Here is a 27,757-nt window from a genome sequence, read left to right on the forward strand (position 1 = left end):
TCTATTATTCTATTATTATCTTATTGCTTCTGTATGCTGCTGTAGCAAAAAAAAATTTGCCCTCGGGGATTAATAAAGTAAATACCTAACCTAACCTTAGCCACACATTTTGTTTACTCATTTATATTAATGTCTAATGTTCCATTTGAAATATGTCCTTAATATCATTTAAATTCCCTTGAAGTTTCATCCAACTTTCCAACTTTTCAGACCCAGAAAGAACATTTTTAGGTTTTTCTCATTAGTTATATGACAAACTTTGACGTGACATATGGAGGAGAGTCCAAATGCAAGCTGGTAAACTGTTGACATCATATGAGATGTGTGTTGCTCTGAGCTGGTTTCTGGGTCACAGGTTAAGTCGTGTGTGTGTGGTATCTGTGTTTAGAAAGGATGTTAAAGGTGTGCGTGTCCGTACATGTGACGCTGACTTACTTGCTGGCCTGTTTAGACAGAAGGAAGACCTGTGTGCTCCGTATAGCTTCGGCCACCTGATCTTTCTTGGCGGCCAGCTGTTCGCTGATGGCCTGCGGAGAAGACGGAGGAACAATGTGCTGAGTACAGAAAAAGAACTATCTTTAACTACCATATCAATAATTCACTTAGACAAAAGATAAGAAACTAAAACCCTTTTTTACATTCATCATTACAGCTGCAAGCTTCACAGCACAATGTTCTGGTGTACCTGTTGGGCAGCAAGTGAGGACTCAGCGTTGGGACCCCCAGTCCGTCCCTGGAGGCCTTTGACCCAGCCCAGCAGGTCGGACACCTGCCCCACCCGGGCCTGCTTCTCCTCCTCCACCTCTTTCTGCACAGATTAATGGACGAAAGCAAAAATTGTTACCATATTAGCCAGTCATTATATACATATATTTACAAAAAAATTTTTCATAAACTTCTGATCATGCACAGAAGACACCTTAGTGCTCAACAATTAGAGTTATTTGAAGTGGAAGCATCACCTCTTCCTCCTCCAGTCTTCTCAGAGCATCACTGATGTACTTCACATGCTGCGTTGTCAAGGTGACCAAGGCTGTGTAGCGTGTGCGCAAGTCCATAAACTGGAGAGATACACCCGAAATCAGTCACATCACTTACAGCATGGGACATTTTATTTTAGGCAAATGTAAAAATAATGAATTTAGAAAAATGTGGTAATGATCAAACTGTTACCTCCTGAGTGATGGCGTCAGAGGAAGAGTGCATCCTCCTCCTCTTGATGGGTGACTTGTGCGTCGACTCAACGAAGGCTCTGTACGTCATCAGCTGTAGTTCATAATCCTACAAAATAAAAGCATGCTTGAGCTTAAAAAAACAGTAAAAAAAAAAAAGAAAAAAACAGTTGTTGCAAAACAGCAGTAAAGTACAGTTTGACATATTTGAAATACAGCATATGTAAAACAAACACTTACCTTCACTGAGGTGCAGTACTGTTTGGAGTGAGTCTGGCACTCGTCCAGTTTGGTCTGGTTCTGTTCAATCTCAGCTACTAATGCCTGACAAGAAAATAAAGAAACATCATTTATACAATTCATTCTATTTCCATGTGTAAATTATACTTGGTTTTTCACTTTACAACATTTCATACACATAATAGAATATCTTTATCACTATCATTCCATTGCACGATATTATTGCTCTTCATTATTATTATTATTTTAATCTGTCTCTCACCGTCTGCTGGGTGAGTTGTTCAGACAGAGCTTTGCTGTCGGTCTGTCCGGGTTGTGCGTTTTCTTGTCTCTCTGTTGTCTCTTCGATCCACTCGATCAGAGCGGAGTGTCCGTCTCTGTACTGCTGCAGGGACGAGCCCAGAGCCTCCAGATCAGTACGTCTGCGGTGAGACAGAGAAAGACGTTCAGGACATTTAACACACAGAGGTATTTATTATAGGCAGCTTATGTTTAGCATCCAGCATGTAATTATTAAATAACTATCTGCCTTCTGCTCCTCCTTTTCTGTCCCCCAGATCTTTTTCCTTCACTCCATCCTCCTCACCGTGTCTCCATCTGTCTTTTGATCCCGCTCCACCTCTCTGCCATCTGATTGGCTCTCTCCTGGTAGCGCTCCAGCTCCGGGCTGCGGTCTGGGTGGAGCCTGCTGAGCCGAGACCCCGCCTCTTTGGCCCGACCGACCTCCGCCTGCAGAGACTGGAAGACGCCCTCCTGCTCGGCGAGCTCAACCTGCCACTTCTGGAGAAACATAAAACATAAAATAACAAAGTCATATTCTCACAACACGAGTCTTGTTTTTGAGCTGGATGTGACAGGATTTTATGACACCGTGCGCCTCACCTCTAGTTGATCTTTGAGGTTTTGAATGGCCGTTGTGTCGGGAGGAACGATGTCTTCTTCGCTCAGTCTGCTCTCGTACTTCCTCACTTGGCTTTCTGCTTCTTCCAGGCTGCGCATCAGGACGTGGACTGTTTTTAACCTACAGAGGTGAAGAAATTATTTTGTAAGTGAAACATTCTTGTATATTTCTGACTTATGGAACTAACTGAATGCCAGAGGGTGAAAAAGTTCACTCACTTTTCGAGGTAGACAGACGAGATGTTGTGCAGTTTATCCATCTTCTCCACGGCGTGGTTGAGTTCGGAGCGGAGGACAGGAACGCTGGAGGACGTCGGCTTCTCCTCAAAGAAACTCACGCAGCGGCGAGACACGTCACCCAGACTGGAGCGCAGGACGTCCAAATCCACCTGCAGCTTCTGGACAAGAGGGGGACGAAAGACATTCAGCAAACGGAGAGTAAAATGGCATAAAGCCTACTCACCATAAAAAAAAGAGGAACGTTACCTGTTGACAGATAGACGGATTTATTCATTTAGCCTTAAACTACTACTGTGCATTTTTAAATGCATACTTCTATATTCTTTATCTTAAATATATTTTACTTTATCCATCTTGTCTTATCTTGTGTTTAATTTCATCAGTTTTATTTCTTTTTTTAATTACTTTTAAATTACATTTTAACATGTTTTTATGTTCCTTTATATCATTTTTTTTTATGTGTGTGAAAGCTGCTTTACCAATAAAAATGTATCATTAATATTTACTATCACTGAAAACCTAAAACAAAGCTCTTCTGATGCTTCCTTTTGTGACAAACTTCCCCTAAGATGAGTGAAGTAAACACTAATAACTGTTAACACTATTAGGCCTCTTAAGGCAGACAAGTCAATACCATTTGTAAAAAAACAACATAATCAATTAAAACAATTAAAAGATTTCCCCCTGGGGATTAATAAAGTAACTACCTAACCTAACCTAACCTAACCATAATCACATTTATGATCAACATGTGCCATTAGATTTTTAGATTTTTCATGAATAAAATCTACAAAGGTTCAGGGATTATTTTAGCCCTTAAAACAAAAATACCACATGATAACACTCGATATCAACTTAATAAAAGCTGTTATCACCATGTGCGACCAGCAGATGGGGCTCAAACTGACCTCCTGCTCTGCGATCTGGACGGTGTTGTCAACACCTGACAGCCGGCTGGGGGGCGGAGTCTCGATCGCCCTCATCAGTCTCTGCTCGGCCTCGTTCAGACGGAGGGAGATGTTCTGCAGCTCGGACAGGTAAGACCGAGAGACCAACTCGTCCTTCTCCACTGGGGGGTGAGACGAGAAGAAAGGAGGGTTATTTTAGGCACAGACAGTAACTCCACGGCTTTTTGTTACTCACAGCTGATGATAAACTGAATATTCTGTTTAATTTAACATAACTTCAGCTTGAGATTTGTCTTAACTAGCTCATTTTTACAGGTCAAAATACTGAGACATATTTTATTTTTAACAGGTTAAGAGTGTCATTTTGACAAATGCACTGTTTCGCTTCAGTTGGACAGGCTGAAGATGAGACAGAAGGACACTGTGTTCAGGTATGAAAATGTTTTAAAGACACCGAGATGTGTGTGTGCATCTATGAGTCCATCTGGCCTCACCGGTCTCCATGCTGAGCAGCAGGTCTTGGCAGTGCTGCTGGGCCTGCTGAACCTCCCCCTCCAGCTCTCGTCGTTCGGCCGCCGTGAACAGAGAGCTCTCTTTGCTGTCTGACAGGTAGTCGGTCAACTGGGACTCCAGGTGGTCGAGGACATGCTGCCGCTCCGACGGAGACTGACAGCGAACCTGACAGGGCAGAAGTGCAACGGGAGGAGGAGAGACAGAACAGATCAAAAGTGAAACAAAGCAGGAAAGAACATAACATCAAACTGAGACTAAAAAAGGAAAAAGAAGAAGAGGAAGAAACACAGGAACTCACCGTGTCCAGGCTCCATTCGGAGACAGTCCTGATGTCTTTGAGCAGGTAGTGCCAGGACACCACGCTCTTCATGTTCACATGGAGCTGATGCCACAGAGACATGACCTTCTGGTACAGCTGCTCTGTCCTGTACAACACAGGGAACACCGGAGTGAATCCACACATGACGGAACGAATATTTAAATTCTAATTCAAAAGCTTTCAGTCGGGATTTATTTGGAGTTAACGGGAAGTGTTGACGGGTTCGAAAAAGTTACTGAAAAGCGTGAAATAAAATGTTTAAATACGAGTATATAAAATAATAAAATCATGAGCCATATCTCAGTACTTTGTCATATCTTCAACCAGTTGTAGTGCACATACGTTGGCTGATCAGAGTAAGTTGACCTGATCTCAACAAACTGACTGTGGGGCAAAGAGTGTGTTTGTGTGGGACAATGAGGGACAATGAGGGACAATGTAGGACATCGTAAGACTGTGGGACAATGTGGGACAATACCAATGCTGTGCAGGTCCACATACAGAGAGACACTTGGTCACTCTACATCAGAGAGTCTCTAAAGTTCAGAAATACTGACATTTTTCATGTTTTTTTCTTTGCTAAAACAATTCAAATCAATAATACTTCAAAACAAACCATTAACTCAGAAACGTGCATATTGTAAGTACTAACAAGAATGAATGTATAACATCAAAGCACCGGGAGACTTTATTCGTTCATCGTTACCCTGAACTTAATCACCTCAACACGTTATGTCTCCAGCATGTGTCTCACCTGCTGGCCGTATCGATGGCCTCCTGGTTGGGAGGTGGGACGGTGAAACACACGGAGGGGACCATGGCCTCGTTCCCTGTCGGACTGATCACCTTCCACTTGGTCCTCTGAGAGTTGTCCTCCAGCACGCACTCCTCTCCTCGGGTTATTGTGATCTGAGAGGCGGAGGATGGATGCACGGAGACGGAGAGTGAGGAGGACACATGAGGAAGAGGAGGAGGAGGAAGAGGAAGGGATGGAAAAAAGACAGATGTTGGGAAGGACGTGGAACAGATGTAGAGATGGAATGTAAGAGAGGTAATTAATAGAGAGGTTTGCATAGTCGTGGTCCAAAAGAAAAGTGACGGAGGTTAGGAGACAGGATGGATGGAGAAATGGTGAGAAGGAAGCAGGCGAGGTGAAATCAGGGAGGAGAAAAGGGAAAACACGTAAAACAAAATGCAAGTAGCAAAAAAAAAAACCAAAAAAAAAACCTCATAATGCAACACAAAATGTAAACAATCATGGACTTCATGAAGTTAGCGGGAGCCCCGAGATGACGTGACATTAGAGAAGCTGACCAAGGAAACGATGCCATGTGGGGTGAAAAGCTGCTTTGTACCGGCAAAAGCTTTTATTGTGAAAGCAGCAGAATATTCTCCAAACTCCGGAGGTGAGGTTTTACCGACATAAACACAGAGTCTTTAGAAGTAAACCCAGCACAGGATAAAAAAAACAACAACAAAGAGTTTGGTTTCAGATTTCCGTTTCAGGGCTGCACAATGGATGGCTGATACTGCCTCCCCACCCCCCCACCACCCTCTCTCACCCCGTCCCTGCACACAAACACACACACACATTAATAATGCAAAGCTATGCACATACATTAAATACATGAAATGCATTAAAGCTCGTTATTTTCTGACTGACTGAATGAGCCCGGGAGGCGGTGTTAAATTCAGTTCAGTTCAGCGATTGCCACCAAACCCTTATCAACTGATTTCAGCCTCGCATGATGACGTTACTCAACTTATATGACATAATCAATCATAAATGAATGATTCCTCGACAAATCAGTTTCATCCTCAGCTTTGGGTGCCTATTATAAAAGAGCTCGTGTAGTTTCTGTGCCTTCTTTTGCAGATATCTTTGGCCATGGAGCTGCATGTCTTAGATCTCTATACTGTCCTGTTAAAAAAAAAGAAGTTTTTCCTTCCCTGTGTTGGAAGTTTTTCACCCTTAAAGGAGAGTTTTATTCCTCTTAGTGTAAATTTGTTTTGCTGTTGATTTCAAGTCATCTTTCAGGTTATCTTCCCTCATCTGACAGTTAAATAGTTATGTATTAGCTACACTGTGATACAACCTCATCTCTGTCAGCTTGTCGTATTGCTTTGATTACTGCTATTAGTTGTTTTTTTCTTTGCTTTCTAATTGACTCAACGTCCTTGTAAATGAGGGTGAACTTCAAGGATTTCTCCAGTATAAATAAAGGCTGAATGAATGAATGAATAATACCATTAAGATAAGAATAGACTTAATTTTGCTGGTTTAATTTAGCTGAACTCTGGCGATTCAAAACTACATAACAAAACACAAAGAAATGTCTGTTTTCCACTTTTGTTTAACTGATTAAAAATCCACTGAATGTAATGCACACACATTTAATCCATTACTAAATATAAAACCTGAAATCAGCTGATAAGAAAGTGACAAGCGGGGCAGTACAGTGTGTACAGTGTAAGAATCTGAGGTGAGAGAGGGAGAATATAGGCAGCTATACCTGAACGTTTGTCTTGCCAGCCCAGCCGACAGACGAGAGGGAGGGAAGAGGATGAGGGAGGAAGAGGAGGAAGAGGAAGAGGAGGGAGTGAGAGGGGGAAGAGGAAAAAAAAGGTACATGAGGGTATGGAGAGAGAGGAGGAGAAGACACAGGAGAGTGAAGGAGAGAAAGATTACTTTGGGTCATGTGCTTTGTTTCAGTGGAACTTTCAGCTCTGCTCATTTGAATTCTTCCTTTGAATCAGTGATGAGGTAGAAGACCAGAACCACCTTCCTCCTATCACCTGGATACAACTCCTCACATACAGCATGCTTCCATGAGCAAACTGTGGAGTCAGACTAAATATAGCAGCGTTAGGGGCGGCAGAGTGTCCACGTGTGGAAAGATAGGTGTTTTAACTGAGCCTGCAGAGAGGATGGGACAGATGTATAATTGATTGGCTCTTAGACTCCCTGAGGACATCACAGCTGAGAGAGAGAGAGAGAGCCAGAGCCAGAGCCAGGAAGAGAGAGATTTCCCCTTCTGGCTATTTGGAGGGGTCCATCTTCACACCGAGCGCAGAGTGGCACCAAACTCTTGAAAGTTTCCGACACGTGCAGTCGTCAAAAAGCTGGTCTGAAGTCAGCGGCGCAGTATTTTACTGTCATTTTAAGGGGGCACATAATTAAGCTGGTGCACAACGTTTGTACACTATCACACACCGGGACATGCAGCAGCGCAAAAACATGCATGTGTTAACTATAATAAGACGAAAAACGAGGATCATCTGTTGTATGAACTCTGTCAATGATCATTTTTAGATCATTTAGCTTTTTCAGTATCCAAACTGAGCGCTGCTATTTGTACATAAGGGGAAACAGTTGAAGCTGTTTGCAAAATAAAAACCACCTTCCATTGCTGAGGTTAATTCATCGTTACGGACCGTCTGGACACAGAAAAGTGTTTCTTCAGATGTTTTCATCTGTCTGGAACTAAACCAAACTAAATCTCACAGCAGGAGGTTGTGGAGGGGCTCGGTGAGGAGGTGCAGGGCAGAGAGGAGGCAGTTGGAGGTGAGGGATAAAACAATACAGTCGGGATGTCAGTGGTGAGCTGGTACTCAATAAGTATACAGTTTACAAGCAGGACCGGCTGATCACAGGACCGGTCACAGATTTCCAGATTTGGACATCATGCACAACCTCATGTTCACGGAGCGCAATGTGTGCTGCCATACCTCGATCTGCTTGTAGTCACAGATGGCTTTGATGGGCGTCGTGGCTCCCAGGGTGCTCTCCGCGCTGCGGGGGCGCAGTTGCACCAGCGTCTTGGCCCGGCCCACGAGGCTCGCCACCGTGCTCCGGTACTCGATCAGCTGCTCCTTCTCCTCCTGCAGGAAGGACACAATCATTGGACATCAGGTCACAATGCACTAAACAGAAAGACAGGATGAATTAACGAATACTGATGACCATGAGCTGTGTCACATAGCATCAAGACAAAGCAATGCTCAGAGGCTACAGCTGGCAGCTCTGAGAGGCTGCACTTTAAATGCTAATGTTTAGAAGCTAAAGTGTATTTGTGTTTTGTGTTAATATGCTAAGTTCACAAGCAGAAACATTTAGTAAATTAATTGAATTGCTGATAGACAGAAAATTACTTGCCAACTATGTGTATATTTAAGTCCAGCTTCTTAAAATGTAATATTTTTTTGCTTTCTTTACTCCTCCGGGACAATAAATTCAACATCTTTTGGTTGTGACTGTTGGTCGGGACAAAACAAACAATTTTAGGCTGCACCTCCAGCTTCCGGATACACTGATCAACATTTTTAACTATTTTTGGACAGTTTAAAGACCGAACAACTAATCCATTAATCAAATAAATAATCGACAGATTAATCGAAAATAAAACTAATCATTAATTGCAGCTTTAAACATTTTGAATTTGCTTTACACACGTACAGATACAACTGAGGCTGATGTCATCAGCTTTGCAGGTGTTTGGTCACAAATCAAAATACTGCACATTAAGGAATTGGAAATGTAACTTTTGACCACAGGATGGCACCAGATGAAAAGTTAAAGGAACACCAAAGTTATTTCAATTGAACTTGAGGGGGGGATTATTGTCTGGAACAAATTATATGAAAATCCATCCAATAGTAGACGTTTAAATCAAAATCAAACATGTAGCTCAGGTGCTAAAAGAAACCACGAATAAGTGTATTAAATCTGTACGGAAACAGATGTTACTGCTGATTTATTCCTTTCACACAAAATCACTGCAGATTATATCAAACACATAGCTGACATTTTCTATCTGAAGTGCTGCGATCTATAATTAGCCTATTAGCATGTAGCCCCTGAGGTGAGTGTTCCCTGACTCAGCTGCTCGTGTTAGCTCGGCTACTAACTATTAAACATTTAACTGTGCGCTCTTTAAACTGACAGGTACAATTGCATTTCATTTCTGTCCCGCTGTCACGAGCAGAGAGACTCATTAGGGATTTCTAATGGACAGAGAGGACAGGGAGACGGGTGGAGGGAGAGTTCGAGACACAGCGAGGCTGAGAAGGAAACCAAGACTGAACCTGCGTTAATAACTTTATACGTGACAGCTCAGATGTGAATTTCACACCGAGATGTCCTTCGCTGCAGTCAGCACGACCAGAACAAGTTGACTGACACAATTTGTACAAATGTAAATTAAACTGTGGGTACATGGGGAATTTTAATTAAAAGACCAACAGGAATTCTATGAATTTAAACAGTTAGATAATGACAGAAGCACCTCATCTAAACACGGACCTCTGCCTAAAAGAAGGTGATTTCACCCCTTTTCTCGATCATTATCGGAGTGAGACAAAAGGTTCGTCTGTGTGTTTTCTGCCCAATCATTCGCAACAGGATCGGCCTCCCAGTGAGACACGAAGAACAACCAACCGCAAACTTCATGAACTGCAGGTTGGAAATGAACGAACGCACAAACACGAGGAGGCTGACAGACGCAAACGCACACAGGTGTAAACACAGCAGGTAGCATGTGAGCAGAACACACATATAAACACAAGGTTGAGCACAACGAGCATCTGTTTGTGACACACACACACACACACACACACACACACACACACCTTTATTGAGAGTGGATGCTCAGTACTCTGACCTGTGAAGTGATGCCCACATTAACTCTGCCATCTGCTTGAAGTCAGAGGTGTGTGTGTGTGTGTGTGTGTGTGTGTGTGTGCGCGTGTGTGTGTGAAGTAGTTGTGAAGATGGCAGGCTCACAACAAATGTGCCACAGGGGGGATGACTCAGCGCACACAGCCTCTGACAGATGACTTCGGCGTGTCATGCGACGTGCTGCAGCCGCCCGAGGCCGAGCACAACAGCACAACAACCAGCAGGACGCTGGCGTGTTAAAGTCTCAGCTGCTGGAAGCGGTGAGAAATAGTTTGAAAACCGGACATGTCGTCCCGGTTAGAGCCTCAGTCTGAGGTTACGGCCAATGTGTCATGTGATAAGTTGGAGGTGGCAGCAGGGTTTGTTTAAATTCGTACTGTTATTGAATTTGCGATGATCGGCTTTCACTGCCCTTTCAAATATCCTTCATATTTATATTTTATTACAGAGTTTTTACTTATCTGTGAAGGGACCATGCTACATGGTGATGCTACACTCAAATTAAATTAAAATGAAAAACTTAACGTTATAAAACAGAGCGCAAATGAAAGTTTTCTTGGATTTATTTAGGTGAAATGGACACTTGTTCTAAAATATCCTCATTAGTGACTATCACACTTTCTAAATCTCGACTGATCAAGAATCCTAACCTTGTTTTTCAACAATAATAGAAATAAACACTTGCTGTAATGCGATGTCAATTGTGGTTTCAAGGGAAAGACTCTGGCCGCTGCTTCTTGTCAGAGTCGCTCATATATATTCTGTCCTACATACCGCAGGGACAAAGAAGCGGATTTAATTGTGAGCGACAGAAAGAAAAGTGAAGGGCAGATACCATCGAGTCCTGCAGCAAGTCCTCCAGTTTGCTCAGTCGGCTGTTCTTGTCACAGGTGTACTGTCTCTTGATGGTTTCCTGGAGCTGGCGGAGGTACGACTCACAGTCCCGAGCGTCGCTCATAAACTGAGCAGGAAAAAAAACACAAAAAAAACCGATTAAAAAAAACGTCAGGATGCAACACGTCATGGGAACGTGTGGATGACAAAGATATGTTTTGGTAGAATAGCATAGCGACTATTTAAATCATTTTAAACAACTTCATATTAGGTCATTGGATGGAGGGAGTCACCTGGAAGTACGCCGTGTTGTCTTTGAGATGATGCTCCACACACATACACAGCTGGTCCACCCACTGCCACTGAGTCTGCAGGGCTGCACTGTAGGCCTGATACACACACACACACACACACACACACACACACACACACACACACACACACACACACACACACACACACACACACACACACACACACACGAAAAAGTTACATAAAAGATTTTTACAGCCTCAAATCACAAAAGGACTGAAGTCGATCTGCAGGGCATCGACGGGGAAGTTGATCTGCAGAGACAAGAGTCAGACAGCTTCTGGCTTTCAGCAGGCATTTTGTGGTTTGTGCCGTTTCCAACTGAGCAGTGATGGAGGGCAGTAAACATGGTATGAAAAGCAAACCCCAAATAAGTCTTTTTATTTCAGTGTTTTACATGTGGTGCGCACAAATAAATGTTTTCAAATGGGCATTATAATTTTACATTAAAAAAAAAAAAAAAAAATCATTTTAACAAAAGCGGTCCCCACGGAGACAAAAACAACAAAACAACATCTTTTAAAAGGTCATCCAGCCCGGCTGAATAAAACCCCGACATTCACCTCCACTGTCTGTTTGGCCGGATGGTTCTCCTGACACAAACGGCTGGCCGTTTCCTGGAGCGACCGCATCACATCTCGTTTTTCATCCAGCTCTAACCTCATTTCCTATAAACGGAGCAGGGAGAAGGAGGATGGTTAGAGACGATGGGGAGGGCGTTTTTAGATCACTGGTCGGATGTAAAAAAAAAAAAAAAAAAAAGTGCGTTGGGTGCATGTAAACAGTAGTTTGACTTTGAGTATAAGTGGAAAACACATTTGGACATTTGCATTCTGCTTTTATTTTGTAATGTTTGGGAGGTTTCTGGTCTGTAGGAAGCGATCAGCGTCTCTGCTTCGCCCTCTTCCTTTCACTCACGCTGTATAACTCCCGCTTGGCGTTCATGTTGGTGTTGCCGTCGCTCCAGTCGTAGGCGATCTCCTCCTCCTCCCTCTCGTTGAGCCAGATCAGCTCCTCAGTGCAGTGCGACACGAACGCGTGCAGGCTCTCCAGGCTCCTCAGGCGCCATGACGAATGTTCCTATGGCAACCACACAAACAAACAGCCATCGTCATGCTGATCAGCAGAGCAGAGAGGAATTTAACAAAACCCCAAAACATCCTCTTATTCTCTGGTTGTTTGGATTATTCTGTTGATGTTTGAGCATTTTTAAGGCGGTTTTAATGAAAATAAAGAACTGTGGAGGAAAAAAAACCTTCCTACAAGACCCTCAGAGTTCAACAGAGAAATAACAGAAACAGGAATGTCCCTTATTTATCAATTCTAGACATCTTGTGTCTATTTTGAACTTTGTATTTTATTGCACATTTTACTTTGTATTTCATTGAATTGTATTTTAATGTACCTGGCACCTATGACACTATAATAATGCCCATCTATTTATCTATTAGCATCTATTGCTAAAACAAAAGAGCATCTGTGAGCACGTACATCTTTAAGAACCTGCAGCAGCCAGACAGGAAGTAGCTAAAGTGACTGAAGACAAACACACGACTGTAAATGTACTGAGAAGTTTGGAGGAAAATGTACCTAGAACCCAAAACATATTAAGAGACGCGAGCTGAGAGGACAGAGACAGAGACAGAGACGGGGTAAATTTGGGGACAGTGACAGTTCTGTCACGCTGTAACGGGATTAACCGAAGAAAGGGGGTGAAATAGGCAAAGAAAGACACACAAATGACCGGTTCCTGAGCCGAGACTGACCAGTAGTTTGCAGTATTGGTGCTCCAGCTTGGCCAGCGTTTCAGAGTAATTAGTCTTGAAGTTGGAAGAGACTTTAGCCTGAAGGAGGAGAAAGAAAAACTTGATTAACAAAGAACAGCTCGCAGCATAAAGATCGCTGTGTTCACGTACAAGTGATGAGCACGAGTGTGTGTGTGTGTGTGTGTGTGTGTGTGTGTGTGTGTGTGTGTGTGTGTGTACCTCGTAGCTGCGTGCCTCCTGCAGGCTGCTCATCAGCTCCTCCACTGCAGTGTGTACGTTGTTGTGCTCTTGGAGGTTGTTTTCCACAGAGGGGAGATCTGCGCCCCATTCAGCGCGCTCCAACAGATCCTAAAACACACACAAAGATTATCATGGGGATGAATAAATAAAAGCTTTTTATTTATCATACTAAACATTGTCTTAAGTATTATATATATATATACACACAGGGTTCCCATGTGAAATTCCCTGACTTTTCTCTTGACTTTCACTGACTAAAAAGCTGAAATTCAATGATCTATGATGAACAGAAAAAAAGGCAGCCCCTCCATTTGCACCGATATTTAAAGAAATGAATTATATTTCTAAATACTGACTCAGTCTGCAGTTTCAGTTAAATGTGTGGTTTTGAATGTGGATTTGACTTGTTATGGAAATATTATTGTTATTTTATCTTTTAGTATTTCATGTTTTATGAAGTTATGTATGAATTATTGATATTTTCCCCCCAACTTTAAAGGCTTCCCTATCGTGCTCCTTTTCTTGCTTTAAAGTATTTTGTACAAAGTAAAAGAGCCACTTGATGACCTTCAAAACTAATATGTTTGTAAAAATGTATCCGAGGGATGGAGCAAAATGTTCCAGCTTCTCAGTGTGTGTTTTATATAATTGTAAATTGAATATCTTTCGGTGTTGAAAGTTGGTTGAAGAAAACAACACATTCAAAGACATTTTTAATGTATTTTTTTTTCACTGCTTCTTGACAATTATAAATCTATAATTAATGAAACAATTAAGAAAATAATCAGATGGATATTCCTAATGAGGATTAATCTATTAGCTGCAGCAAGTAAGGAATCACAGCGACTGACCTGCGTCTCCTCCACCCATCCGAGCAGCTCGTAGATGAACCTCAGGCTTCCTTCGTCCTCGGATGAAGACATGGCCACCAGCTGGGAGCGAGCCATCGGCCGGCGCAGGAGTGCCGCTCCCGCTGCTCCCACGACGCCCACAGCTCCCAGCAGCGTCTGCCCCAGCGACAGGCCGCTGTCGATGCCTCTGTGGCCGGTGTGCTCCGTCCCGGTGCTGCCCAGCGTCTGAGTGAAGTGACCTTTCCTGTAGACGCTGGAGCACTGCAGTCTGAGGGAGACCAGCTCCTCCTGAAGGCAGGTCACCCTGTGGGTGAGACCAAAATATAAAGTCAGGGAAGAAGGATCTGAAGATATTAGTACGATGCGTGGCCGTTAGTCGTTGGACCAGTGCAGCTACAAAGTTATTGTCACATTGAAAGGCATGAAACAACAGTCATTGTTGACGCTGATGAGGCGCCCGGTTTTCTTGACACTGATTTCCATCAGAGGACCTTCATGCACTTGGTAAACACTCGAAGCAGATAATTATAGGATTTAATGGAGTAATACAGAGCAGCTCGTTGACCTATACTGAAATATAATGAGCTATTATTAAATTAAATTGTCTGTATTACACCAATTTATTTATAAAAAACAAACAAAAGGCCACTTCCACACAGCTCACCTGAACGCCAGCTGCTCCACCTGGTAGTACTTCTCATCTCGCAGGACTTTGAGCTCCTGGTTGAGTTGTCGGATCAGAGACTCGCAGTCCTGCAGGTAGCAGGCCAGCTCCTTCTCGCATTGCACCACCTCGCCGCTCTCCGCTCGAGACATGTCCTGGACACCGGAGGAGGGAGCAGTTCAGCAGGCTTTTTTTTGTTTGCTTTGCTGGGCTTCTGTGTTATTATGAAGGTTTCACGTTTCCCCAGGCACAGATTCAGTAAACAATACATTGATGCCAAGGCAGTAGCATTTAAAATAAATGGATCAAAAAGGGGGACAGTACAGCAGTTAGTTGGTAAAAAAAAAACATCCTGTTGAGCATCACTTATTTGGTGAAAGCGTTCGTCCTTAAGGACGATGATTTGAAACAAATGTAGAGTGACCTTGTGTCCATGCTGACACGGTCGGGTACCGGGAGGAGAGAGTGTGTTTGCAGAAAGCAGGGAAAGTGGTGAGTAAATATTTATTGTCCCAGAAGGCCACATTAACACACTACGCCAAGTTATCGTCCATTTACTCAACAGAAACAGAAGCCCCCTGTATGTGTGTGTGTTTGTGTTTGTGTGTGTGTGAGGAAAGTGTGAGATGAGAGAGGATCACTACTCACCGCCTGCAGAGTGTTCCTAGCGAGGGTGAGTTTCTCCTCACAGTCCAGAGCCATGTTCTGGATCTTATTGGCTCTCTGAAGCAGCAGCTCTAACCTGAAAACACACGCACACACACACACAGAGATTAAGCAGGCATGTCCCTGAAAATGTATTTGATGTGTGTGTGTGTGTGTGTGTGTGTGTGTGTGTGTGTGTGTGTGTGTGTGTGTATTATCCCATTTCCCACCATGTGGCCATAACACTCATTTAAGAGCACCATCTATAAATGGGACACCACAATTCTCCAAAATTCATTATTAATACATTTGTAAGTCTCAGGAATTTCATTATTAATTTCATAAAAATGTATAGTATGATGATAATATAGTGTATATCAGAATCTGCTAATAATTATCACAAACAAGATGTCATTTTAACCTGTTTGAACCAGAGGCGGATTCATTATCCCAAAGCTGCACTTTCAGAATACGAAAATATTTTTGAAAAAAAATCTATTTATTTATTTTATGGACGATTTTTCATGTCATGTTCCTTCCGTTTGCAAAGCAGGGTGTCCGTACCTCTCCACAGCCGGCCGTAGAGCCTTCTCCCTCTCCAGCATCTCCAGGATCAGTTTGCCCCATTCGTCCTCCAGGTCATTGGGATGGAGACCCTGAGGAAGCTTAATACGACCGAACTCAATCCACACCTGGACACACACACGCAAACACACACACACACACACACACACACACACACACACAGGGTAAATATATATATACTAAACATCCCAGCATGCTTCACTGCAGATCCACACACAGTCACTAACGATCTCATAAGGTACAGCAGAGACAGCTGCTCTGCTAACATCAGCTGACTCAGGAAATAAAAAAATTTAAAAAAAGGAGCCGCTATTATCAGCTGTTATGTGCTTGTGTTCAATCCAACAATCCGCTGCATTGATAATAACACAACAGCAGAGATGACTTTGCTCCGGGAGGTGAACGCATGACTCGACCTCACTCATTCACATCAGTTCCCCCCCCCCGCTCCACCCCAACCCCCCGAGCTCGACCCCGTGACGCACACGGAGCCGAACGCCGGTCGCCGTCTTACCTCCAGCAGCTTGTAGACGTGCTCGATGTGACCTTTCTCAATCTCCTTGGCGGGGATCTCCGTCTCTTTGAAATGGACGTACTCATTGTAAAGTGCCTGAAAGGGTGGGGCGGGGGCGGGGGTGGAGGGGCAGAAGGTGGTGTTGTGAGGGGGGTCGAATGTTAACGTCGTTTATATTCACCCGCTTATCAGAGGTGAAAGCTTTTTAAATCACAGCCTCTGTCTCTCTCTGGGTGGTCGCTGCTTCCTCCTCCCTCCCTCCTCATCTTCAGTCTTCACTCATCTTTTAATTCACAGCTGCATCCTTCCTCACATCGTCATTCCCTCTTTCATGTCACGCCTTTCTTCTGCAAACTAATTCCCGGGTTCCTTGTTCTAATCTGAATTCTTCTTTGCTCACCTAACACCTCCGTCTGACGCCGTCCACATTATTAAACCCTTCTACTCTCCGCCCCTCATTTCCTTTTATTTGTTCTCTTGGGGGTTTTAAAGAAATTGCTTGTCAGCTTCTTTTTTTGTTGTTTTCAAGGCTGGTTGGACTGAGCGGATGTAAGATGAGAAGATATGATGGGATTTGATTCACACCATAGCAACCTGGTTGCTGTGAGAAAATTAGCATTAAAACAGCAGAGAAAGGAAACCTACACCTGTATGTCCCCAATTTACACAATGTTTGGTGACATATTATGTTTATGTATTATTTCAGGTTATTTATCCTTTATATTTGTATACAATAGAGTCCCTTGTTTTCCAGCTTTTTAGGTGCTTTTTTTGCTTTTATATTGAATTAATTTCGTCTTGGATTTTATTTACTGCTCATTTATATGCTAAATATATCCATCCAATATCCGTTTTGTTTGTTTTAATTCTGTTTGATGCAGTACTTTGGTCCACTTTGCTCTACTTAAATGTGTTATATAAATAAAACTAACTTGACTTTTGTAAACAAAACAAACAAAAAAAAAAATCAGTTTGACAGAATTTTAAGCAAAATACTCCCGAGACAGAAGTGTGACGCTCACCTTGAGTTCCACAGGGTTTTGTGGGAAGTTCTTGTTGGCCATGACGGCCGTATGCTGGCGGCTCCACTGGAGCAGAGACGAGAACCTGGACTGGTACTCCGACCAGCGCTGGTCCACCTCCTGATGACGGAGAGGGAGAGAGAAAGAAGCAGAGATGAGGGCAGTTAATGGAAACTCGTACATCATAGACTCACAGATTTAGTGGAAAACGGATATTCGTGCGATTTATAATGAATGACTGTAACACTATTCTATTAACGGCATCATTATTTAAAAGTTCCAGTTCATTAATTAAGAAGCTGAACAGTCAATATGGAAATAATGTTTCTGCAGAAAACGGAGCAAAACACTGAAAATCAATGCACTGAAATATGTATTAAAAGTTAACAGAAAATGCAGCAACATTGCAGCAGGAATGCACAAAATGCACAGCGTGCAAAAATTAAGAACCGGCAAGATTACCAGTAAAGCCCAATAAAGCCCATGTGAGAAATTCTAATTGAGTTTGTGCGTGATGCAAAAGTAAAATAAAGTTATAACCGGCTGAACCAGAATGAGACGTACGTGTGCGGTGATGCCCTCTCCTCCCTCGGGGATCTTCGGGAAGGCATCATAGATGGAGGAGACGTACGTGATGACCGACTTCTCGTCTGGAGACGGAACATCAACATCTGGAGAAAATCACAGAAGATGAGAGAAAGAAAACGGCAGGAATTATGCAAATGGTTATTTTATCACATTAAAAAAATCTTTAAGGACCTTTAAGGTTTCTGATACCATTTGGTTCTAAATTAAACCCGAGCTAATAAATTAAAAGAGAAACTATTAACTAGAAAATATGTAAATATGAATGTATACTACAATATAAAAAAAACTATGCAGTCTCAGCAAATGCTTGTTTGCGACATACAACTTAAGAAGTTCCACAAAATTAGACCATCACTCAAAGTAAACTAATTATAAATGTACGGATAGAACAAAAATTACGTTTAAACCACAAAAACAACATTATCCAGATGTTTTTTACTGGTCCGATTGACCAATGTTAGATCAATGATATTGTAGCAACAGAAAAGCTTAAGGCTTGACTGGCAGGAAATACATTTAATAGTAATAGTGACAAATTGATCACACAAGATTTAAGAAGTCGACATCAACTAAAATGTCACTGTTCTTGAAATGAATGGAGGATTTTAAAGAGGTTTGTGTGGGGAAAAATATGAAATTTAGGACCACAGAGGGAGTCTCTCTACACACAGGCTGAGGCTGGAGTTGAGTCTTTTCAAAATAAAAGCTGGAGACAAACAAGATGAAACAAAACTACCCAAGCAGCGTAAATAACATGTAGTTGTCGGCTTTTCCTGTCATATACACCACAACCGAATAAAATCACAGTTACTAACATCATGTGAGGTATTATAAAATGGAGGCTCCCTGAAGATCTGCCTCAACTGTACCCTGAATGAACAGAAAGTCAGCTGCATAGTTTAGACGAGAAGAGTCTCACCCTCAGCGTCCAGCAGACTGGTCACCCCTAACGACTCGGCGATCTCGAAGGCTTGCTCGAGGTTCTCCCGGTTACTCTGTCGCGACACCGCCTCCATGTCGATCAGGTCGGGCCTGAAAACACAAACGCAGTGTTGGTGTGCTCCGTGTGTTTGTGGGCGTCAGACTCTAATCTCTTGAAGCTATTCAGTATCCTGCAAACATGAGTCTACAGAATAAAAAAAAATGCTTTTTATGTATTTCTGATTGAATAAAAAAAGACCAAAAAAAATATTTTCAGCACAAAACTGAAACATATGTTTTTTTACATTTAATTATTCTATTTTTTTTTTTTTTAATAACAGTAAGTGATAAACCTTTTAAAATGTAAATCAAGCATGCTTGAATTACTATTTTGGAGAGTCTTTAAAAGCCGAATGTATTTGCATTGAGGAGATTTTCTCAATTTGAATTGTCACGTGTGTAAATCCGTTCTGTATTCAGACTTTAACTCAAACTAAATACCGAACCAGATGAAACCGTCTCTGACCTGTATCTGTGCAGCAGAGCGTTGAACATGCGTCCGTCGCTCCAGGATGAGGTGAAGTTGACACAGCGGAGGCCGGGGTAGCCTTCTATCGCCTGCTGGCTCCATAGTAACAACTTCTCTTTGGCTGTGAGGTCGCCCGACTCGCCGCTCACGTAGATCTCTGAAATCTGGAGGGAACAGAGGGGGGGTGTTAGTGTTAGGATTCATCACAGCTCACTGCCTGCAGAGGTGTGATCAGAAAGACCCCCCCCAAAAAAATTAAACTAGCATTCAACTGTTGAGTTTTGTAGTCAAATATCCCGAAACACATCACAGTCTCATTAAAGAATCATAAGACTTCAGCAAGTGCTTTCAAGATTTCTCTCATTTATTATGCTCTATCTACCCATATTAGCTTCTCCTAATTTGCTCCTCTGAAATCAGGAATAGAATTAAAAATCTCCTCACACACACATGGTGAAGTCCTATGTTATCTGAAAGATCTAATGGTCCCATATTATCCTACCAGAGTACGTTGTGGTTCTTAGTGGTTCTTCTGTGGAACCAGCTCACCGTTTGGGTTCGGGAGGCAGACATCCTCTCGACTATTAAGATCACGCTTTAAACCCCACGTTTTGAGAAAGCTTAAATTTAGAGCTCGCTCTGGTGACTCTGAACCATCCCTCAGTTATGTTGTTTTGGGCCTAAGTTGCTTCTTTTTTGTGTTTTAATGTGGTTGTTTATCATATTCTTTGCAATTGTAAAATGCTTTTGAAACCATGCTAATTAAAGTCTGTAAAATTGATTTGCATTCGTGATGCATTCACCATCTCCCCATCAGGTCCAATGACTCAGCAGAAACGACCACATGCTGTGTTCCTGTATCAACACTAAAGAGATTTTACTCACTTTAATTCAACCTGTTGTCTCTGTTCAGACTCTCTTCTTTCTCTCTGACAACAAATGTGCAAAGTCAGTGTAAGTGCGACATCTACTTTCTGAGATATGAAGACATGTATTTTAATTGTATAATTTCCCCCCGATTCCTCTGCATCTACAGTGCAGCCCGTTCGTTAGCTCCCTCCCCTCCCCCCTCCTCCCCCCGACACGTCGCTTCCTTTTCCCCTCCCTCCCAACCTCGATCTGTCTGCTCGGTTTTTCCTCTCCTTTCATCTGTTCTGCTTCAGATGCTGATCAATCTGCTCGGCTGTCTCTTTCTTCCTCACGTCATCTCCACTTTGGGGTTTATTTCCACCGAGAAACTGCTGAACACCAGAGACGAGGTTGAACACACACAACATGTCTAGGAAATATGTTAAAAAGACCGAGTAACCTCTAAAAGGGTTAGAGTTTGTTTTCATTTTGCATCATCAGTGAGGGTTTTAGCAGCATCTTTTAGATCAGGGCTCTCCAACCTGTAGCTCACAAACTACCATAACTATGCAGTGTTGTCCAAAGACAGACTTATTTGGGCGGGCCAGGCATATTTGGTGATAAATTTCAGCATTTTCTTTTATCTATTTAATTTGTAATCTGTCCGAGAGAACGACGCACTGTGTCTGTGTAGCAGCGGTTAAGCTCCGCCCTTCATGAAACACAGAGATCAGAGGACAGAAACACAACAGAGACTGGTTTGGGTGGAACTCAGCTATTTGAATAAATATTATTTATCTTCAATTCTTCTTGCAGTAACTATTATCAGTCGCCAACTCAGGCCTTTTTCAAAATCAATAAGTAAAGATGTCAATTTCAGGAAATTATTCTTAAATATCCCCAAAACAGCTCTATTTGATGCACCTACATACACAAAACAGATGCCTTTTAGTGGACGCCAGGACACGCAGGTCCTGAAGGGCCTTTTGAGGACGAGCCTGTTTACTGGTGCCGGGTCTGAAGAGTAAAACAGATTTCCATGGAGACCGACAGCTGCTTGATCTGCGCGTTGTGTCCACCGAGCAACACGGCCGCTTTAACCACCCTTCTTCCTCTCAATTTGCCCTCTTTAGGTCCATCTGTATCTGTCCGCCGCCACAAAGCCAGAGTGACGTGTGTGTGCGGTAACTGTCGGTGCTTGGCTGCCTTTTACTATCATCAGTATTCTTCTGGCCTCCCTCCTTCCCTCTCGCTCCCTGCTGCTGATATAGAGCGGTATGAAAGTCCAGCGTGTGCCAGGAGACTGCAGCAACAGCCAAAAAAGTCAGGGAGGGAGAAGGGAGGAGGGAGGAAGAGGAGCAAGGCCGGCAACGTGAGGAGAGCGGGGAGGGTGGGGGGGGGGGGGGTGGTAACTTGCAAGCGATATCTACCAGTAGCATCTGTTAAGTCCACATTCATTCAATAATTCATCAGACAGATATGCCCATGTATGCACACGTAGAAACACGTATGACCAAAAAGTTCCAACAGGTAAATGTTTCCATCCACCTAGACGTGTGTGATTACTGCTAGCTGCTTAGCATTCCTCACCAGTCCGTCACTGAGACCACAAACCGCGCTAATATAGCAAACGTAATTCAATTCAAACGGGAATCTAACAAAGATGAATTGACATGAAAACATGAACGTGTGTGTGTGTTTTCCGCGTCTCTGCGTGCATCCACAACCTCCCTTTTTGCAGAAAAGAAACCACAGAGAGCGTCTAAAATCCTCCCTCTGAATGTTGATACGGTTCTCTCTCTGTGTGTGTGTGTGTGTGTGTGTGTGTGTGTGTGTGTGTGTGTGTGTGTGTGTGTGAGGGCTGCATCTGCACTCCCACTGCAACAGCACCCCGTCCTCCACTCACCGCTCCACACATCTGACATACTTTCATGTGAACATTTATATATTTATATATGAAGGTGATTTAATCGGAGGTACTCGGCTTCTGGCAGCAACAGATAGATATGTTCTTGAAAGACAGCAGCTCATTAACACGTGACTCGAGCACAGGATTTCTGTCGGCTCCATGCACTGAAGAGATACGGCCTTGAGCTCCTGAAAAAAACAAGTGAACCTTGAGCTTCGAATGTTTTACTTCACGAACAACCGAGCACGGACCTTTTTCTACAGGCCTGATAACTTTCTGAAGCCGTAATGACATGTTGTTGTAGCTAGAGAGCTATACTGTCTGAGGTAACTACCACTGTCTGGTTGGCGCGGTAGTTTATGCAGAACAATCTCTGCAGTCAGCAGAGCATGTCGGCTTAAAGTCACCTGCTGCTTTAAATTAGCCTGCTGGGTATTCTTCAGCAAGCAAACAAAGCCAAAACGTCAACTTAGCAACGGTTTAATGAAGTGAACTGACTCATCTGAAAGCCTGAATGAACAATAAGACTCCCGTCATAGTAACCTCAGTATAATCAGCTCTACCGTACAGATATGTTCTTTTTTTTCTATGATTAGTGAATAAACTCGAACAGAGAACAGGAAAATGCCTCGATGACTGAATGAAATCCATGTGCATTTTAGAAGTCATCAAACCAAGATGGCAACCGACGATGACGTCGAACACCGGTTTGTGAACGTTATGAAGCCTCGAGTTCGCTATTTTGGCCGTCGCCATCTTGCTAGTTCGGAATGTTTTTTGCCGGTATAGCGACCATATTGAGACGAGCCGGGGAGGAAGCGAGCGGTGGATCTGACTGATCTGAATGGAAACCTAGCAACATTAAGCCCGCCCACTGATAGTGGAAACCTGACTGCACCACAGGCCTGTCAATCCAACAGACACCCCCAAAAACAATTATTTTTAAGGCCTAATATCTAATTTAAGACGGGATTATTTTCATATGGATCAACATAAATTTAATAAAATGGAGGGACTTTAGCTAACCACAACAATAATGATTTGTATTTCATGAGAGAAGTTGAATGGGAGTCTTTGGAGCCGGACTTTTTTTGGGAGCCAGCCCCTAGTGGCACTCGGTGGTATTGCAGTTTAAGGCACCTCCGCATTGCCCTCATTTTTCAGAGCCAGAAGCCACGTCCATTTTTATATACAGCCTATACATCAAACTGAGAGAAGGCAGCCAAAACACAATGAAACAATACAACAAAACAGGATAGAGTACTAATTTCCACCCAGACTAAGTATAGGCTCCACACAACAACAGATCTGGTCTCATGACATGCAGAGGTTACATTCCTCTCCACGGCAGCTTCAAAAGCTCATCGTGTGTTCAGTAACTACAGTTTACACACTAAAGTGAGTGCAGGTGTGAAGTCCTGGCGATAACACTTATCTCTTAGTCTAAATTTACTGCACATATCCATGCATGATGTCCAAGAAATGTTACTGCATTAAAAATAGAAGCAGAGAGACACAGAATCAGACGGATGTGAGCGAGATTAGATCAGGTTTGTGCAGCAGCTATGATCCAGTCACAAACATCCATGATCCACTAACAGCCCCCCGGGGCCCCGGACCAGCCCTCTTTTAGAAACATGGCCTCTTTGAAGTTTGTAGTGAGAGGAGGGAGGAGAGCGAGCGAGGGATGGAGGGCGGACGGCAACGGTGGGAGGGAGGATGGAGGACAGACAGGAGGAGAAGATGAAAGGACAAAAAAAAAAAAAAAGATGGATTAATTGTTTTATTGGCACTCAAATAAAAAAGTAAGAGGACAGATGGAGGGTGGAGAGACAAACGATGGACGGATAGCTTCAGACACAGAAGGACGGAGGTATGGATATATATGAGTGGTGTGTTTTCAGCGTGTTGCAGGAATCCCCCCCGAGGCTCAACGAAGCAGCCGTCTCGCTGATGAATGCGCATTTCAAATCCCTTTTTATGCAGAGAAGGCCAACACACACCCACATACAAAGGACAGCTGCACTTTAAACTGAACACAGAGACATCCTGACACACACACACACACACACACACACACACACACACACACACACACACACACACACACACACACAATGATGCAGGAACACACTCAAGACAGCAGTATTGATTATTGCTGCCCAGTAAAACACTCCTAACCAGGGCGTCTCTGCAGAGCCGGGATCTACAGTCTGTGTTTCTCATGACTCAGCAGAAACTGTGCATCCAACGAGACCACATAACACAACCTGACACGACGTCAGCCGCTGGGCGGCACTCCCTCACTGTGCTGCCTGCATCACGCGAAGGGGAAGTGAACAAACTATTGCAGCCGCGGTGAAAATCAGCCGTCACCTGCGAGCTGTGTCGCTGCAGGGACTGCAGCAGCCGTTTCCTTTTCAAGGTGAAGGAGAGCTGAACGGCTGTAAGCTAGCACAGGAAGGCTCCGTCCTGCAAGTCAGCCTCGATCCTTTTTTTCCGCAGCCCACATGTAAACAAATACTGTAAAAAGAAACACAGGGCTGGACTGAAAGAGGCTGAGGCCCATGCAGATATGTGCACGTGTGCTTTACAACACAAGGTCAAAATCTTCCAGTCATGATGGATGCTGTTATTGTTTCATCGCCTCTGGCAGTTTTGTTGTAACCAAGCGACAACCAACTGCGACGTCACCCGTTGGTTTTTGTGAACGGACCTTATGAAGCCTCCAGTTCAGAATTTGTCCGTCGCCATCTTGCTAGTTCAGAGCAGGAAGTGACCATATTTGGACGAGCTGGGGGAGGAGCGAGCGGTGGATCTGACTGATCTGATTGGAAACACGGCGATACTACGTCCCGCCCACCGATAGCTGTAACCTGAGTGCACCACAGGCCTGTCAATCAAACAGACACGCCCCCCAAAAACACAGCTTTTTGAGGCCTGTTTTCTAATTAAAAACTTATTTTCAGCTGGACCGTCAGATAAGAAGAAAGAAGCTCTTGCTATTTGGCATTAAAATTTGTGCAGATATCAACAGGATAAATGAACAGTTATCAGAAAACAACACACTGTCACAAACATTTAAGGCTGTGCATCATAGCCGGTTCATGACCATACAAAAATAATAAGACATTTTTTCAATGAGATGTAATAAAGCAACATCCCAGCAGGTATGGCCGACAACCTTAATACGTTTTAAGTTTTGCTGCCTTTATATGTAATTTTATCACAGAAAAGTTCATGGGCAACTAGAACATTTAACATTAACAAGTTTAGCATCAGCACTACAACTCATCATATCAACACTTGTATTCAAGACTTTTAGCTACTAGCAGCTACTGACTAGACGGGAAACTGTAAGAACAATATGCTGAAGATGCTCAAAACCAGCAGAGAAAGAGTGTCAATTTTCCACAAAATATGCTAATGTGAACAGATGCCACCCTTCGGATTACCGGTAAAGAACCCTTTCCAGCCAAAACCCCTGCAGCTAGACAGACACAGACAAACGTAGATACACCGAGCGCTTTTCAATCGGTAGGAAATGACAAGTTTGAGGTTGAAGGGAACCCCGGCATTTAAGGCAATGACCCTTTTTTTCCACACACACACACACACACACACAAACACCCAGAGAGTCTGTCTCCCGCTGTGAGTGTGTGTTTTGTGAAAAAAAAAAGAAAGAAGAAGGAACAGAGGGGGGATGGAGGGGGAGGGAAGGAGGGGAGGAGGGAGACGGTCTGGGCCGCGATGATTAGGCCAACGGAAACAAAGAGGAGACGTTTAGGGCCTTTCAAGAGCTGGTAACACACACACACACACACACACACACACACACACACACACACAAATCTCTCTAAACCTTAATGACAACAAATCATGGTGCACAGACAACAACAAAGGCACCCTGTAAATAACCCGCACTCAAACCAATCAAGAAGAGCTGTGAATGCATCTCTTAGCACCAGAGACCACCGGTTTGGAAAAAGGGGTCCGAGCGAGGGGAGTAAAACCGCCGTAGTGATGGAGAGTTACGGCCGGTTCAGACCGAAGGATTCACGACAAGACGAAATTGTGGGGGAAAGTTGCAGCAGGGTGAACTGGCCCGTCTCAGGTCAACACTGACGACGCCGCCTTCGACTCGTCTTGCCAAGCCGGATGTGGGCAGTTTTAGGGTGTAAAGCGCGATGGTTAGTGAAGACACCGACTTCTGGAAAAGGCCGAACTGCTCCAGACAAAGACACTGACAAAAGAGGGAAGATCTCCCGTCTCAAGTTCACAGCACAGATTTGCATAAGCCCCTCCCCCCGGGGCGGCTTTAGATCCTCGAACCCTCTCTAGGTTTGTCTTCGCTGTTTCAATACTAAAAATGCAACTTTAACTCAACATCGCTATCCTCGTTCATGATATAGGACGCTACAAATTATATCCAGTGATTAAAAAAGCCAGAAAAGTCATCATTTCAAATAAAAGAACAGAGTCATTGTTGTGGAGATGTTACACCGTCTTGTTTGGGTGCCTTGGTGTGAAATGGCCGTTTTAAAAAGGTTGCAGACTGGAGGTTTCCGAGTACTTTTTAATGCTCTTTATAAAACTGTGCAACTACCACATTTTTCACTGATAATTTATTCACAGAAAATCTGTGAATAATAGCCATCAGAATTTCTCAAAATGAAATTCATGTTCTTTGCCTGCCTGTTTAGTCCAATAAAACAGGCGAAAGCTAAAAGTTATCTATTTTATATTTGTAAGCACATATGAGAAGATGGAGCCAACAAATATTTGGCATCTATTTGCTAGTAAATGATGGTTTAATTGTTGATTGTGTTTCTGTCAATCTTCTAACTTTTCCAACCTTTTTGCACTTCAGGGTGAAACATGTTGTTTCTTCACAGCCCGTGCCTGCAGCCACAAAGCTTACTGGTGTAACACTACTGAAGACAAAGAGATAAACATCCAGGACAGTTGGCTGAAGGATTTGATGTCAGGGCACAAACCTGTGGCAGGTAATTTAGAGTCGCCTGCTGCACTGACAGCGGACTCTCCATCATGGAGTCCAGTCTCTCCGACGAGCTGCTGGTGAGTCCTCCCCAGTCCGTCTGACTCGGAGTGGTGCCCGCCGTTTCCGGAGAGGTAAGCGGAAGGTCGCTGGCGTATCCCGACTCCAAGAGGGACGCCCTCTCTTGTGCGCAAGCTGGGGAGTCCAACCTGAATCCCTTGACAGACGTGGTCTCCTGAATCCGCAGCTGGTTGGAGGACACCGGGGTATCCCAGGCAGATATTTTGGTTTTACTTCTGTCCTCCACAGGCAGTTGGATTTTGAGGATATTCCCTGTGACCGGAGACGGTACAGGAGTCTCTTGGCGTACCTCCAGGTCACCGTCGCGTTCACCCCTCCACACTGGGGAGCCATAGTCGCTGGGATACACCGTCCTCACCACGCAGAGTTTCCCATCCACCTCTCGGATATGGACCACACCTTTGCGCTCCCTCTCCGAAGGTGTCTGCACCAGCCGAGACGTCCCTTCCGGTCCTTCCTTTTCCCCTCCACGTTCCTCT

General features: G+C 43.6%; 1 protein-coding gene across 1 annotated transcript in view; it reads right to left on the reverse strand.

Moving 5' to 3' along the window:
• The window catches only part of macf1a (microtubule actin crosslinking factor 1a), a 228,905-nt gene that overhangs the window by 90,023 nt on the left and 111,125 nt on the right, over positions 1-27,757 (reverse strand). Inside the window, 29 exon segments of the mRNA XM_069176154.1 lie at positions 436-527; positions 686-808; positions 963-1,061; positions 1,174-1,281; positions 1,413-1,496; positions 1,675-1,834; positions 1,999-2,192; positions 2,295-2,433; positions 2,532-2,710; positions 3,461-3,621; positions 3,955-4,138; positions 4,272-4,398; positions 5,047-5,201; positions 8,022-8,174; positions 10,805-10,930; positions 11,097-11,192; positions 11,679-11,783; positions 12,034-12,195; positions 12,882-12,959; positions 13,101-13,229; positions 13,973-14,276; positions 14,637-14,791; positions 15,285-15,378; positions 15,846-15,973; positions 16,381-16,476; positions 17,403-17,522; positions 17,967-18,073; positions 18,910-19,022; positions 19,438-19,604. Coding sequence (XP_069032255.1) covers positions 436-527; positions 686-808; positions 963-1,061; positions 1,174-1,281; positions 1,413-1,496; positions 1,675-1,834; positions 1,999-2,192; positions 2,295-2,433; positions 2,532-2,710; positions 3,461-3,621; positions 3,955-4,138; positions 4,272-4,398; positions 5,047-5,201; positions 8,022-8,174; positions 10,805-10,930; positions 11,097-11,192; positions 11,679-11,783; positions 12,034-12,195; positions 12,882-12,959; positions 13,101-13,229; positions 13,973-14,276; positions 14,637-14,791; positions 15,285-15,378; positions 15,846-15,973; positions 16,381-16,476; positions 17,403-17,522; positions 17,967-18,073; positions 18,910-19,022; positions 19,438-19,604 — 3,938 coding nt within the window.

The sequence above is a fragment of the Embiotoca jacksoni genome, unplaced genomic scaffold, assembly GCF_022577435.1.
Source record: "Embiotoca jacksoni isolate LCO1_2020_lvr unplaced genomic scaffold, fEmbJac1.0.p SCAF_7, whole genome shotgun sequence".
NCBI classification, from domain to species: Eukaryota; Metazoa; Chordata; class Actinopteri; family Embiotocidae; genus Embiotoca; species Embiotoca jacksoni.